Source organism: Doryrhamphus excisus, linkage group LG3 (assembly GCF_037039965.1).
Source record: "Doryrhamphus excisus strain RoL-2023G ecotype Guam linkage group LG3, RoL_Dexc_Guam_v1.1, whole genome shotgun sequence".
In the NCBI taxonomy this organism is placed as follows: Eukaryota; Metazoa; Chordata; class Actinopteri; order Syngnathiformes; family Syngnathidae; genus Doryrhamphus; species Doryrhamphus excisus.
In genome coordinates, this window is record NC_136359.1 from 20,096,821 (window position 1) to 20,112,000 (window position 15,180).

A 15,180-nucleotide genomic window follows, 5' to 3' on the forward strand; every position below is an offset into this window, starting at 1 on the left:
AATTGTACTGCTGTGTGTGTGTGTTCAGGTCAGAATGAAGTTATAAAACCGTGTCAGGCTCTGTGGGACTGCGTGACCCGAGGGTGCTTGCTCAAGTGGATATGTGTTAATTACACACAAAAAAATTACGTAATTAATTCAAGAAATTATTTACCTTCGTGAAGGCATAATTTTTGACAGCCTTATATATAATTATTTTTTATTATATATAAGTATTGTACTGTATTTGTTATTGTACTGTATTTGTTACGCTGGGTGGCAGTATAGCAAATAAGTATAAGCAAATAATTGTTGCTCAACTATTTACAGACAGTAGGCAGAGAGACAAAAGTTCAGGAGCAAAGATGAAGTCTGCAGGGTGTGGGCAGGACGAGGCATGACAAGGCAAACATCTGATAGGGGAACAATGGAAATGGAGCAGTATATGAAGGTGTGCAGACCAGGAGAACAAGACAGGAGTCCGCTGCAGGACAGAACAGAGACAACAGGGGGCAGCAGACCAAAACAAGTGCAGATCATGACAGTATCACCCTCCATCCATTTTCCTCATTGAGGTTGTGGGGGTATGCTGGACTGATCGCCAGCCAATCACAGGGCACATATAGACAAACAACCATTCACACTCACATTCATACCTATGGACAATTTGGAGTCGCCAATTAACCTAGCATGTTTTTGGAATGTGGGAGGAAACCGGAGTACCCGGAGAAAACCCACGCATGCACAGGGAGAACATGCAAACTCCACACAGAGATTCAGAACCCAGGTCTTCATGCGGGTATGCTTCCCGCCCCAGTATAGATTACTGATTACTGTATCTCCATTAATGACAGTAACCATATGAGTAATAACTATACATAAGGCTGCTGTTACTATAGTTATTGTTGTGCCTGCTGGTATGCCTCGCCCTCTATTCTCTCTACCTGTTCTCCAACTAGGCTCCATATCCAGTCCCAAGGCTCTTCAATCGGTTCCCACAACTCCACCCCTACTATTCCTGCACCAGCTGACTATCTGACCCATCCAGCACTACAGAAAGCCCACGTTTGGTGTGCCTCACAATAAATTTACAATGCAATTAGAACGGGAGGAGTATGCCAGACTCACCTGTTCACTCAAACTACGTGACTAAACTCCTGAACAGGAATAGAAAGACAAAAAAAGGACAATGAAGGCTCATTGTATAATTTATTGTAGATAAGATATTTAAGTGGTGGTTTAATGAATAATAATAGAATGATAATGTTCAATCACAAGTGGAAAATATTACACAAAACATAAATTTAAAATAGCTATCAAATGATGTCCTGAGATATAGTACTTCCATTCAGTTTACATGGCTTTACATAAATAATTCATATACAAAAATATCAGGAGAGCATATGGAGCATTTAGTCTTGAGTGTTGGCTTCCTGGTTGTCTAACAGTCAGCAGGACATTAATGTACAGTCTGGCACACGCCACTTACAATTGTTGTATATTGTCTTGAAGTTGAATGGCATGAGTGTTGGGGATCTTCACTCTACACTCTACACTTAGATGATAATTTTCCTAGAAATTATTGTTATCGTGACAGAACATCTCATCATTCATTCTGTTTCTCCCTGCAATGATGTTATGATGAGTGTATGAGTGTAGTGTGATGAAGCTATTGGAAGCTTTATCACTACAGGAACAAGAGATTACTCTGGGGTTGTGACCTATGTAATCCTTCACCCGAAGGCGCAATGAGTAAAATGAGGACACCTGCAGCTCCACACACACAGCAAGGCAGAGCATCTTCTGTCAAAAAGAGAAGATTTAAGTAACTGGAATTAGGGGAAACAACTGAGGAATCTTGAAAAAAAGGATGGGGTGTGGATGGTGTTACCTCATGTGGTTATCGTAGTAGTTCTCAGGCAGGGGGTTTGGTTAGACCAACGGATAAGCCAACAATCAAAGCAATGACAGCAAGCAGGATCAGCAGAGCAAAGGCAAGGATGATATATTTCTGCCAAGTATAGAATGCATTGTTATTTGACGTTCAACCAAATGTGAAATATATAAACAAATATACATTCGGTAGTAAAATGATGTCTCATATCCTGCATAACTGCCTTAGTAAAGATTAGGAACACCTGCACCATATGACACAAACAACCATTCACACTCACATTCATACCTATGGACAATTTGGAGTCGCCAATTAACTTAGCATGTTTTTGGAATGTGGGAGTACCCAGAGAAAACCTATGCATGCACGGGAGAACATGCAAACTCCATACAGAGATGCCAAGCAGAGAATCGAACCCACGTCTAATAGTTAAATATTGTTGAAGTTAAATATTATTCATACAACCATAGCATTATAACTTTTTGATCCAACTCTTGTATGTATCACAGATGGTGCAAGTGTACCTAATATTGTGACCCTTCAATGTAATAATGGAAGAACGTTTACCCTACGGGACTTTTTCTGGTATCGCACTGCTTTTTTGGTTTCTTCTTTAGCCCGAAAAATGTATTCAGCTGCATTGGAAACATTGTTCTCAATGTTGTTGACCATTTCACCCTGGAAGACAAAGTTAATCACAATGGATTTATTTATTTCAGGCATGCTTAGCAGGTTAAAATGAGGAACATCACGTTTATATTTGCACATTTCAAATGGAAAAAGAGTAGGAAAAAGGTCTGTTCTTCTCCACATCTTACAGATACATAGGGTATTGTATATATTTGAATTATTTCTTTTCTAGTGTGGAATGATAGATAACGCTTGATCAAGAGATATTGCTCAAACAGTACAATAACCAGCAAGTGTAGTTATGACAAAAATGGACCGGTTTGCTTCAAGTATCTGGGATATAGTTTTCAATGTAGTGAGGGCTAGTCATAATATAGTAAGGTTTGAGGTTTAAACCTGACTTGAAGATACATCTCAAGCATAACTTTGACAAAAATGTAGCCATATACATTTAGCCATGCAAACTCACAAAAACAGGTTAAAAAAAAACAAAAACTTGAGAATTCAGTGGTTACCTGAGTTTCAACCAGCATTGCCATGTCCATGAACATTGCATGTAACTCTCTTATGCTTGATTCCAGCCGTATGATATCCTGATGTCGCGACTCTATCTCATCAACCGCCTGACGTGTAATCTGAGAGTCAGAAATGATCTAAAAAGAGCAGTAAATAGGTAAAGTTTCCTCTTAAACACAGACATTTTGGAAATAGAGGTTAGGAAGGCTTACTTCAGATGTGAAGATGGATGGAATTCCACTTTCAAGCATGTCTTCCAGTTCTTCATTAGTTGTCACTCTTCCAGCTAAAATTATTTCAAAAAAGAAAGATCAACACGTTTCTGATGCGCACAAAATATCGGTTATTTACTTTTAATTCCATTTATTTGCTTATTTATTGATTTCTTGTATATGCAAGGTTTGGCACAAACCCTTTTGGATGGGTGGGGCTAAAACATTAAACACATGCAATCTGTTTATTCCCGGGACAACAGCTTAGTCTGCTGGTGTGGAGATGCTATGCGGAAAATGAAAGCTTCTGCAAGCTGCAACTGTTGTGATTTGTTATACGGGAAAACAAACTTGCATGATTCCGTTGAAAGCTGAACTCAGGTGATCAGGGTCATCTTGCAGTATAACAGAAGCGATAGCAGGGTGACTCAGCGTAACAAATAGAGAAACAGCTGCTGAGACTATAAACAGAAAGATTTCTTTTCCCGAAGCCATCCTTCCTGTTGATCACACCCTCCCTCCCTGGAGAGGCAGGTGCATGCTAAGAGTCACACACCTTTTGTAAAGCCTTTTCCCCAAGAGAGATTCTATCCAACTCAGCAAAACACCCCCCATTTCATACCTCATTAACATACAACTCATCACTAATATCCGACAATAAAGTCATGTGATATAATTTATTGTTGTGGCTCCATGACTACAGTGTGTCAAAGACAGGTGACCTACTGTTACACAAACCACCCAGCCCTCGAGCCGTTGCCGCAGCAACACAGGCACAGCGCAGCGTCTCCAGTATCACGCTCATCCATCTACAGTGCAAAGCCTCTCATTAAGTTTGGCCGCAGGGCCTGTGGGAGCAGACCTATTTTTCACTATTGTTTGGTCTTAATGGGAAAATACCATACATCTAATACACACTTTTGTCACAGTCATTTTAAATTGGGGCATTCTGCTTTGCACTGGTCGAAATGTATTATTTCAGTCTGTCAGGCCGGTAATAGCCATACTTGGAGCAGACATTTAGCATTTCCAGTATTTCAGTGAGATGTCAAGGCAAATTAAATACTTTATGATGAACACATATAGTAGATAGGATTGTATATCTCATAGATACTCGGTTTCTGCGCATTCCAAAAGGTCAGATGTAAACCAAAACGTACGACAACCAAATACATTTTTCCCATAATCCAATGAATCCGTTCTAGACACCCAAAAATATTGACAGAAAACATGTCAAAACAGCAGGGGTCTCAAACACGCGGCCTGCGGGCCACACTAGTTTGAGGCCCCTGCCTTGATATGAAAGTTTAATGTTAGTGCGGCCCGCGCAAGTTTGATATGGATGCTGTATGGTATCATGTACCCAGAAAAAATTATTACGTTTGATTAATGTTCATGTTAAAGGTTAAATAACTGTTAATAGTTAACCTCCCTATCCGTGTGGAAGTGGTAAGTTTTTGGCTATTTAAGTTTAAAGGAAATAACTTGAAGGCTACCGTTTAGGTCGCTAGCTCTCTGGTTTGCGAGTTAGCATGTGTCTCAAGACCCTGCAGTTGTGCAATATGTTGTAAATAAAAAAAGTATAAATGTGACTATAGTCGTGTTTTGTCATATTAATTTTAATCAGAAAAAAAAATTGTCTACCCACCAACTATATGTGGTTTCTTAAGTTTTTATTATTTGGTGTTTTATTATTATTATTATGTTTATTTATTACTGATTGATTGATTTTCTTTATTCTTGATTTGTTTATTTATTTTTCATCTTATTTTGTGCAGAAAAATAAAAATTAAGATATTTGAGAACAGTGGAATGTTTTATCAGAGCTTTTCTTGTAGAAAATCGGAACCAAAGCAAAGTTTATTCATTTTTTTGTTTTTAATAAATGCGTTTTTTTTTTTTTTTTTTTTTTGGGAAAACCTGATGCGGCCCAGTCTCACCCAGACCCTAGCTCCAGTGGCCCCCAGGTAAATAGAGTTGAGACCCCTGTTTTATAGTGAGTACTTAAGGTTGTACATGCAGGAAACTATGCGAAACACATAAAGTATGTTAAATCTATATTAAATCTAATTACCAACGCATGGTCATATGATAACCAAAACAGTGTATGTAAACCAGGACATTTCTGGCAACAAAACCGGGGTGTATGAAAACCGAGGTACCACTGTATCTGAAATAAACAGAGGGTAAAGGGAACTGCATAGAGTATCACATAGGAGCTGCATCTTTCTGTAAATATAATAAATATACAGTAACAATTAACGCTGCTATTCTCTGTTTATCAACAGGTTAGTGTTCAGGTCTGTTACTGGATCCTGCCTCAGATTCACAGGTATGTTTTCTCTTTTACCTCGAAAGTTAGTTTGTTAATAATCACGCAACTAAGCGAATGAGTTTGGAAAATATAAGCAATTCATCTGAACATTACACAAAGTCTCACCAAAAGTCAGGTGATTTTCATTTGTTGCTTACTTATCTCCAGTTGTCTCTGGATCCGCCCTTTGCTTCTCTCCCGAAAGGAAACTTGTGTCTCATTGTACTGGGTCATTACTTCCACAAACTTCCTGGACAGCACGGTGTGCTAGGGATGAATGAAAAGCCAAGTACATGGAATGAAAATTTGCTTTTCAGACAATCCTGTTTTATGTTCATTTTATGCAGCCGCTATTTTCCTCCTGATGTTTCTCTTAGGCTCTTAAACCATGTATGGAATATGTAAGGTGCAAGTGTAATATTATATCGCCACCTGTGTTTTCTGGATCCTGAAGTCAACAGTGGCTCTGTTAACTGCGTCGTCTTTAGGCATGCTTTGCTCGATGGCTTCATTTTGACAGTAACACATTCATGATGAGTGCAATACATGTGACCAGTGAATGACTGTGGCAACGCATCATAGTTTGACTCACATTTTAATTTTGTCCGCACCACGTTGGCGTTGCCTTTAATGTCATTGGTCAACGCATTGAGTTGATCCTTTGTTCCTGCACATAGAAACGATACAAAAGACAGCAGGTGAAGTAAACTTACATATAATGGTGATTCCTTAATGTGCTGTACGAGATTTCAATTAATTGGGCTGAAAACTATTATTATTTATTTATGGTAAATTTGTGGCATAATGTGCGTATCCACTTGTGATGGGAATCTTGATTTTGGAGTTGGTGATACTTTAGTATTCGTCAACCCATGAGTGAGTGAAACTTGAGTCTTCGTCGAGTACCCGTGTGTACTCAGTGAAACTTCATTGAGTACCCATGAATGAGTGAAACTCGAGTCTTTGTCACTGTGATGCAGTTCGTAAAGGAAGTGGAAGTAGTTGATTTTAGGCAACCAGATCTGTTACCTTTTCCACAAAGCTAATACAGTCATAAAAAAGTAACAATTGCACAATTACTGACATGTGACACGATGAATTTTTTTTTCTCTAGCTGGGAATCACCAAGTACAATAACTTCTGCCTGAGCAGAAGTAAAACAGAAGTAAACAAAGAAGGAGAGTTTGGGGAACAGCAGAGAGTTTAAATACAATATCAGGAAATTATATTGGCAGTTTAACCACACCTTTTGAAACAGAACGTGTTATCGTATATTGTGTAGTTATGTATTACTATGCCATGTTTCTGTCATTTTTTACTCTTTTTTTATGTATTCATTTATTTATTCTGTTATTAGTTAGTAATCTACCCGGTACATGTTAAATGTTATCATCTAGCATTAACTGCTGAGTCATGGAAAAGGGTTAAGATTAAATAAATTGCTTCTTCCTACTCCGGGGGTGTCAAAAGTGTGGCCTGTGGGCCATTTTCCACAACTCGGTTTTTATAGGCCCTTGGCATATTGTAAAAATAAACTGAATGACTTATTAATAAGATATAATTCATTAATTTTCTACCGCTTATCCTCACAAGGGTCGCGGGGGTGCTGGAGCCTATCCCAGCTGTCTTTCGGCGGGCACATATAGACAAACAACCATTCACATTCACATTCATACCTATGGACAATTTGCAGTCGCCAATTAACCTAACATGTTTTGCAATGTGGGAGGAAACCGGAGAAAACCCAGACATGCACTGGGAGAACATGCAAAGTCCACACAGAGATGGCCGAGTGTGGAATTAAACCTGGGTCTCCTAGCTGTGAGGTCTGCGCGCTAACCACTTGACTGCTGTGCAGCCTAAGATATAATGTTACTAAATAATTCCCATAAATCATGCTGTATACTTACACAAATGTCAATCGGGAGCCTGACAATTGTCAATAAAAAGAGTATAAAGTCCCTGCGACAAACTTACTTTCATCTGGGTGGGGTGCAGACAAGATCATGCTGTGCATCTTCATCACCTCTTCCACTTGATGGGAAATCTTATCAATGAGTCCTCTAACTTCCTCCACCTGCATATAACAGAAACATTTAGGACTTGTAGCCACTTGTTGAATTACAGGAGTACTGACCCTCCTGAAAAAACCCTCCATGAAGCCATCTCGGTCTACAGAGACTGCAACATCTTCCTCCAGCGGTGTTCTGCTCTGTAATGACACATTTATGGTATGGTTTATGGTTTATGCAATGTTCAAGGACAACTAGTAAAATTAAAATATAATTAAAATAAAATAAAATGTAACAAGTGTAAACAATTAGAGCAATCATGATGAATCTAAAATATAATAGAATTAATGTCAACAAAATAGTCCAATCAAACTAGCAATGAAATGAATAAAGTGACTTACAGCAGTCAGCTCAGGAAGTCGATCCTTCATCACAATGATCATCGAGTCTCAAAAGCACTTTATTCTAATACCATACACATCTGGTGAGGCTCCATGTGTGGCAGATTTTCGCCCTTAGTCGAGTAACAGAACAAAACTGCAAAAAAAAAGCAACAATGAAAGACCCAAGTATGTTTTTTCCAGCTCTTGATGGTGGCTCTCACACACAGATCGTCACCAACTCTTCCTGGTAAACACCTCTTTACGTTCCTCCCCCTACAGCTCTCTCGGGATGAAAACAATCCAACCCTGGTTGAAACGCTCCAAATTATATATACAAAATGTTTACATGGTTGTATTTTACTTCCAAAGTCTATAAGAAGATGCTAAGATGTTAAGCGTTTACGCACCGCTGGTCAGTCACAGGAGAAGGTGAGCTAAATAATACATGCTGCACTACTCATGGATGGCCACGCGATGTCACTGTTAGCCCTAATATTAGAGGCGGGTGATCCCGCATATGTTTTGTATATTTCCTATACCAAATTCGTGGCCAATGTTTCCGATACGATTGCTTTTAAATTTATATTTTTATACATTGTATTGTTTGAAGTTTGTGGAAATTCATTTTTTTTTAAATGTATTGCCTTTGAGTCATCTACTCACAGCTACAATGCCCCTCCTTACAAGATCCAAAAATGAGGTTTTCCCTTGCATCGTTCAGTCTAACATTCCAGTCTCATCTCAACTCTTCACTACTTCAGAAGGACCTCCGTATGCATACAGGAATACCCCACGGATTTTAAACTTTTCATTTCAAATTGAGATTCAGTTTTTACAATGAGACGACAATTTCTTCAATTAAACTATCTAACTAGGCTCATGTAAAGTTTCTTGGAATAATGAGGAGCATTTTTTTCGCGTGGATTTAAGTTTTTTTTTGTTATATACTCAAGTTGTTCCATAAAAAAACATGGAGCTTTCCTTGAGAGTTAATCTATTAACAGCCTTTGTTTCATGTATCAAGGTAAGAAAGTGTATTACATTTCAATGAAAACAATATGTAGACGTGTACAACCAGTCAGTAGAAGTGAGTTTGCTTTCTTCCCAGGTTTGTGCTGAAGCGGTGCATCCTCTCAAGCATCCAGGTAGAATTGCAGCTTTGCATGAGGCAAACCTTTTGGATCATTACAAAGTCCTAGTGCTTTACATTGACAAATTAGAAATTATTATCAACGTTAGCTTTTCTGTCTGTAAATGTCAGTTTTTAATCACCTGAAAATCCAAACAGTTGAGAAAATTATGCAAAAAAAAAAATTCTGCCAATTCTTGTTAATCCATGAACTGTCCCTTCCAGGCTTGCAGGTGTTGTCCACAGCCTCACATTATTGGCCTCTGGATGCTGTGGATGGGATCCACGGGCTGTGGGACCAGATTGGAAACAGACCAGGTTATGTTAACGGAAGTAATATAAGTATGTGTGTCCTTGAGCAAACTGTAAATTGGCACACCAAAAGTGTTCTTTTCTGTTCCATGTCTGCATGGCTTTGGACTATTCTTCACCACGGTCATCATGCTTTTTAAATGAGCTGATGTGAACAAAGCTCTTAAATTCTATTGGAATTACCATTCATTTTATACAAGTTATATGGTGGATCCCTGCATATTTGTGACTTTTTATTTTTGGAAAAATTTAAAAACACACTTATGTGCATGCAATTGTCATAATTAGGTCATTGGTAATATATACATAACAAAAAAAATATTTAAACCAGCTTGAGGTTTTATATGCAGTGATTCAGCTGCAGCTAATGAACCCACTGTGCAACAAAAATAACACACAATTTAATGTAACACGTGGACTAGAGATGCTTACACATTAACATGCATGCAAAACAATACTATTTCATACTACTTGATAACCCGCAAGGCATGCTGGGAAGCCCACATGCACAACATGAAGATGAAGTTACCCAGCATACTTTGCAGGTTATACATTTGTATAAAATAGTAATGTTTTGCGTGTATATTAGTGTGTGTTGATACCAGCAATGCAGTTCCACGTGTGTTCCTTGTGTTATTTTTTCGTTGTACCGTAAGTGAGGGAAATATTTTGGTTTGACGAGTTTGACCTTTTTATAGGCATCTCAATCTGCGAGTCTCCAAATAGCAGGGATCTACTGTACTCTAGACAAGTCATCCACTTGAAAATGCTATGATTATGACAATAATACCAACGTTTTATTAAATGCATTTACATTGTCTTACAACCACCGATGATTATTAAAGAGATGACGTTGTAGAGGGATCAGGTATAGACTTGAGCATGATGTGTGAAGTCACTCACTTGTTTAGGAAATTCCTCAGTTGAGGAGTAAAAAGAGCTGTCACTCAACTCAGCATCACTCTGTCTCATACCAGCAACACCACGTCCCTCCCATCGTCTTTTGTCTCCGACTGTCTCCTCTTGTTATGTGTCCATACTGTATAGAAGTTAATCCCATCACTGTCTCTCCATTGTCTTTGTCCAGCTCTCAGAATCCACAACCATACTGTGCTCCCTTCCTCCCATAACACTTCCTATGTGTATACCAATGACTCTGCCTACACTAACATTTCTGCAACAGTAGGTGAGAATCAGCCTTTTGAGAATTTCACTTGATTCACCCACTGCCCTTCGTTGTTCTGCACACACCTTTATGATTCACACAGCCCACTTTGTGCACTTGTGCTACTCTTTAAGGAGCCAGATGACAGTTTGAAGGATTTACCTTCAGATTTAATAGAATGTTGTTTTGTGGCCAATAGCTCTCTGAATGCTGGCGCCCATAAGCCTTACCAAATTTTGAGTGTCCCCTCTGGAGGTGCTTTACCAGGTTTTTACAGCCACCTTCACTTGCTGCTTGTCTGTAGGACTTGCAACCACATCATCAACACAATTCAAGAACACAGTCTTCTGTAGAGGGTAGGCATGTCATCGTCAAAATCTACAATCAATAAACACTTTGATGGAAGTAAATATAGAGGGTTTGCAGCAAGGTGTAACATACTGATAGCGTCCATGTTCTGAGGCAGATTAAACTGCTACAGGACCTTCCGTGTTCTGCAGTAAGATTCTCTGGACAGATCAAATCAAGGACAGCGTGTATCAAAATTAGGATTGTACATCATGTCAATTTGATTCTGTTTCGGTTTTGATTCATGATTCTTAGAGGTAGGGTGATCAAAGTTTTGATGGTTTATGTGAGGGGGCTAACCAGACTTCTTTTCTGGATTAAGTGTCTGAACTTCTCTATGAATTTTTATGATATAAACGTTTTATCAGGGGCACACTTTCACAAAAGTTGTTTACTTTTGAAAAAACTCATGAAAAAACATTTCCACATAAAACATTGAACATGCACCAACCTGGGTGCAGAATATCAATCACACAACTTGGAAAATATTTGTCTATGAAAAGTACAATGTTAGCTGCCTCAAAGTTGGTGTAAGCTCTTATTTTTTTTAAACAGGATGTAGCCCTCAGTGCTCTTATTGTGGAGTCCGGAAGCGTGCTGTTCGGGTTGAGAAGGAGTCTTGACCGTTGCTAAACAAGACTAGCAGGGGAAATGAGGGAGTTATTTACAACTTCCACATCAGCGGGCATCCTGGAACCCTCGGTTACATTGGCATGAAACAGACCTCATTTATTGTTTGACTTCCCTGATTCTGGCAGCGTAGAGGAAGTCATAACACATCAAAGACGGGACACTTCTACACCATCAATGCGGAGTTGTTGAGTCATGTTGGTCGTGCACTGTCTGCATGATATCGTTGTGTTTCAAATTTGCACTCAGCTCAGCGCTCTGTTTTTATGAAGTTAAGCCAAACTTTTTACCCACGCCTTCTTCTTTGTTGGTTTTTGCTATTCTAATGAGAATTAGAACTTGGAGTCGGAATCAAAAAGTGTAACAAACGTAATGTTAGTCCCGATTCCCATTGATGCTCAAAACTCAATGCCCCATTCTAAGTCAAATGGGTTGTTCCAAATGGAGAAGCAAAGGAACAAGTTAGCATCCTGCGTCAAACACAATGTTGGCAGTGTCATGGCTGCTCAATAGCAAGTACTACAACATAAACTGGTTGGGCGGCTCTTCACAGTGCAAATGAATAATGACCCTGGAAACATACTTAGAAACCAACTCGAGACTTTTTTCATACAAAGACATTACACCACTAGTCATTGAATATTCGTCAATGGCAGCAAGACCCACACATAAGTCAAGGTCTGCAGTGAAGGACTGGTAAAGCATCTCCAGGAAGGAAACAGAATCCAAGTATTATGAAAAATGGTTATATGAACAATCAAATCCAAATCTGGGATGCATTGTCATTAAAGTGTTCTAATTAGCAACATTGTAATGATTTGGCGCAGTGGAACATTTATTGCTCTGCCATGAGGGCAGACCACTCACATTAAATCCTAAACACCATTTTTGCTGCAGATATTGTTGAGGGAATGGTCAACAAGGGTATTTTCCTGAATGGAGATAACGGCGGTACCTTCCTCCACTTTGGAAGCTACCAGAACTCTTGCATTAGTGACCCCACTCTGTGTGGCCCCAATGGTGAGTACTACTTACATACATTGATCTTACACATCTTGGAAGGACATAAGATTCTTAATGAAATTGCTTCTGTATTTGTGTCATCTCTTTTTTGGGTGTGTTTTTACAGGAATTACTTTTTCGTTTTTTTGGAAAAACCATGAAGCAGAATCTCGTTTTGCTGTAGCATCTGGAGGGAAAGTCATCTCTAATGGCTTCTCTGTCTACACAAACCCCCTTGGAGGATACGTGGAGTTCTACACTCGAGGCAACAACCACAGATGGAAAGCCAATATCAGAGTTCCAGGTATCACAAATCGGTTTGACTGTTTTGTTATTGCATTCACATTGATATTTGATTTAACAAATCAAGACTGACTTTCGTAAATGCATCATAGAATTATCATCATTATAAAAAGACATGTTCAATAGCCTAACTGTAGACACCAAATGTCTAAACAGTGAGCAAACCATAAAGGTTACAAAACGATCGGTCGCATTAAATCAGTTACGAGCGATTCAGTAACGTGTTTTGACAAAATGACATAAAACAATACTGACATTTAGTTTTGAGAACTTTTGTTCTCACTGATCTCAGATAACGTGTGTCATCCTTTGTTTTATGCTCCATCACGACCATAATTCAATTTTGAATTGAGCGTTGGGCTTACAGAAGATCTGTGCTCATCTGGATCTCATCCATTGTGGACATGTGGACGTTTCGGTACAGAACTTGTTCTCTAATGGAAAGGACTTGAAAGTACACAATAATCTTCATCTGACCTCTGATGAATCCGGTTAAGATGGCGTATACATGATAAAAGGTGACAGTTTACATATGAGAAATTGGTCAGCACTGACACACAGGGTTTTAATTTCAACCTTCTTAGGTTGTTTTGCTTGAGATCTTTTTCAGACAGCTCATGGTCTCCATGGAGACTCTATTGTTGTCATTTGACAACTATTACAATCCAACTCACAGTCTATTGTTCATCTTTCATTTAGCAGTCATTCAGTAGTACAATGTGTCTCACGGCTGCACCGCTTCCAGTAGTTTATGTGTTTGTTCCGTTGAGTTTGTTCCAAACTCAATTTACCTGGGGGCCACTGGAGCGAGGGTCTGGGCAAGGCTGGGCCGCATCAGGTTTCCCCCCCCCAAAAAAAAAACGCATTTATTAAAAACAGAAAAATATACAAACTTTTTCAGTGCTTTGGTTCCGATTTTCTACAATAAAAGCTCTGATAAAACATTCCACTGTTCTCAAATATCTTAATTTTTATCTTTCTGCACAAAATAAGATGAAAAATAAATAAACAAATCAAGAATAAAGAAAATCAATCAATCAGTAATAAATAAATATAATAATAATAATAAAACGGCAAATAATAAAAACTTAAGAAACCACATATAGTTGGTGGGTAGACAAATTATTTTTTTCAGATTACAATTATCAAAGCATTATCAGAGCCCTGTAGACATGACAAAACACAACTATTGTCACATTTATACTTCTTTTATTTACAACATATTGCGCAACTGCAGGGTCTTGAGACACATGCTAACTCGCAAACTAGAGAGCTAGCGACCTAAACGGTAGCCTTCAAGTTATTTCCTTTAAACTTAAATAGCCAAAAACTTACCACTTCCACACGGATAGGGAGGATAACTATTAACAGTTATTTAACCTTTAACATGAACATTAATCAAACGTACTAATTTTTTCTGGGTACATGATACCATACAGCATCCATATCAAACTTGCGCGGGCCGCACTAACATTAAACTTTCATATCAAGGCGGGGGCCTCAAACTAGTGTCCTGCGGGCCACATTTGGCCCGCGGGCCGCGTGTTTGAGACCCCTGGTTTAACCAATCGCTTAACCCCTGGATTTCTTGCTTTATTAATAATGTTATTGTGTTTTTATGGCTAATTCTATGAAGGATTGATACTTCTTCTTGTCGTTTTTCTCTCTCTCAGGACCTTACTGGACTCATATTCTCTTCACATGGAAAAAAACGGCAGGTCTGAAGGTTTATATCAACGGCACTTTTACTGCTGGTGATGAAAGTGGTGGCGTTTCCGAAAACTACGGTGACCCCTACTCTGATCTTGTCATTGGAACTGGTAATGACAGGGCTTATGGTCACTATGTAACAGGAGCCTTTGATGAGTTTGTCATATGGGAAAGAGCTCTTTTGCCCAGTGAGATCTTTCTCTACTACAGTGCTGCTATGGGTAAGGACATTTACCTTTCAACTTTTCAATGTCCGTCCTTTCTGCATGCCACCCTTGGCATTGATACATAACAATAACTATTTATAAATATACCATATGCTCTGCCAATAGCTGGAACACAGATTATTTTTACGATGAGTGCGAAAATGCACATAGTTCTGCCTTAGAAGCGCTTTTAAAAAGTGCAGAGGAGTGAAAGTCATCTAATTTTATCTACATGAGGTAGCGCTTTGTGTTCTCACACTATGTGCCTCTTTCCAATGGAATAGACAAATACAACTCTAAGAAATTACATATATGACTAATGTTTGAAATTGAAATGCCATTTCCAGCTTTACATCAGCTTTTATTGTGTATATGCGCTGAAGGGCTGTCATTGCTCGAACCTCGGTTTGGCCCAATATGCAAAGCGGAGCCTGC

At 38.8% G+C, this 15,180-nt stretch overlaps 2 protein-coding genes across 4 annotated transcripts in view; one reads left to right on the forward strand and one right to left on the reverse strand.

Annotated features, from left to right (window-relative positions):
- Positions 1–1,180: 1,180 nt before the first annotated feature.
- stx2b (syntaxin 2b) lies at positions 1,181–8,293 on the reverse strand. 3 transcript variants are annotated; one of them, XM_058071992.2, is made up of 11 exons: positions 7,959–8,293; positions 7,683–7,757; positions 7,523–7,622; positions 6,138–6,212; positions 5,978–6,051; positions 5,704–5,812; positions 3,232–3,305; positions 3,019–3,156; positions 2,441–2,551; positions 1,871–1,990; positions 1,181–1,779 (listed from the first exon to the last, which is right to left on the reverse strand). In XM_058071992.2, the coding sequence occupies exons 1-10, from the start codon at positions 7,998–8,000 to the stop codon at positions 1,895–1,897; spliced, it is 894 nt and encodes a 297-aa protein (XP_057927975.2). In that variant the 5' UTR covers positions 8,001–8,293; the 3' UTR covers positions 1,181–1,779; positions 1,871–1,894. The 3 variants fall into 3 exon arrangements, with proteins under 3 accessions (XP_057927975.2, XP_078645975.1, XP_078645976.1); XM_078789849.1 differs by having other exon boundaries at positions 1,181–1,782; XM_078789850.1 differs by lacking the exons at positions 5,978–6,051; positions 7,683–7,757; positions 7,959–8,293 and having other exon boundaries at positions 1,181–1,782; positions 7,523–7,586.
- A 360-nt stretch (positions 8,294–8,653) lies between these two features.
- adgrd1 (adhesion G protein-coupled receptor D1) overlaps positions 8,654–15,180 on the forward strand; it is a 35,287-nt gene continuing 28,760 nt past the window's right edge. Inside the window, exons 1-7 of the mRNA XM_058070939.2 lie at positions 8,654–8,964; positions 9,049–9,085; positions 9,295–9,411; positions 10,469–10,567; positions 12,422–12,544; positions 12,654–12,830; positions 14,503–14,760. Coding sequence (XP_057926922.2) covers positions 8,911–8,964; positions 9,049–9,085; positions 9,295–9,411; positions 10,469–10,567; positions 12,422–12,544; positions 12,654–12,830; positions 14,503–14,760 — 865 coding nt within the window. The 5' untranslated portion in view covers positions 8,654–8,910. The remainder of the gene's footprint in view (positions 8,965–9,048; positions 9,086–9,294; positions 9,412–10,468; positions 10,568–12,421; positions 12,545–12,653; positions 12,831–14,502; positions 14,761–15,180) is intronic.

Bases quoted from the DNA above. Each gene is read 5' to 3' on its own strand.
- stx2b (XM_058071992.2), bottom strand. From the start codon at position 8,000: ATGATCATTGTGATGAAGGATCGACTTCCTGAGCTGACTGCT. The intron at 7,758-7,958 runs GTAAGTCACTTT...GTGTCATTACAG, and splicing joins GACTTCCTGAGCTGACTGCT to AGCAGAACACCGCTGGAGGA. The intron at 2,552-3,018 runs GTAACCACTGAA...TTTGTCTTCCAG, and splicing joins CAATGCTGGTTGAAACTCAG to GGTGAAATGGTCAACAACAT.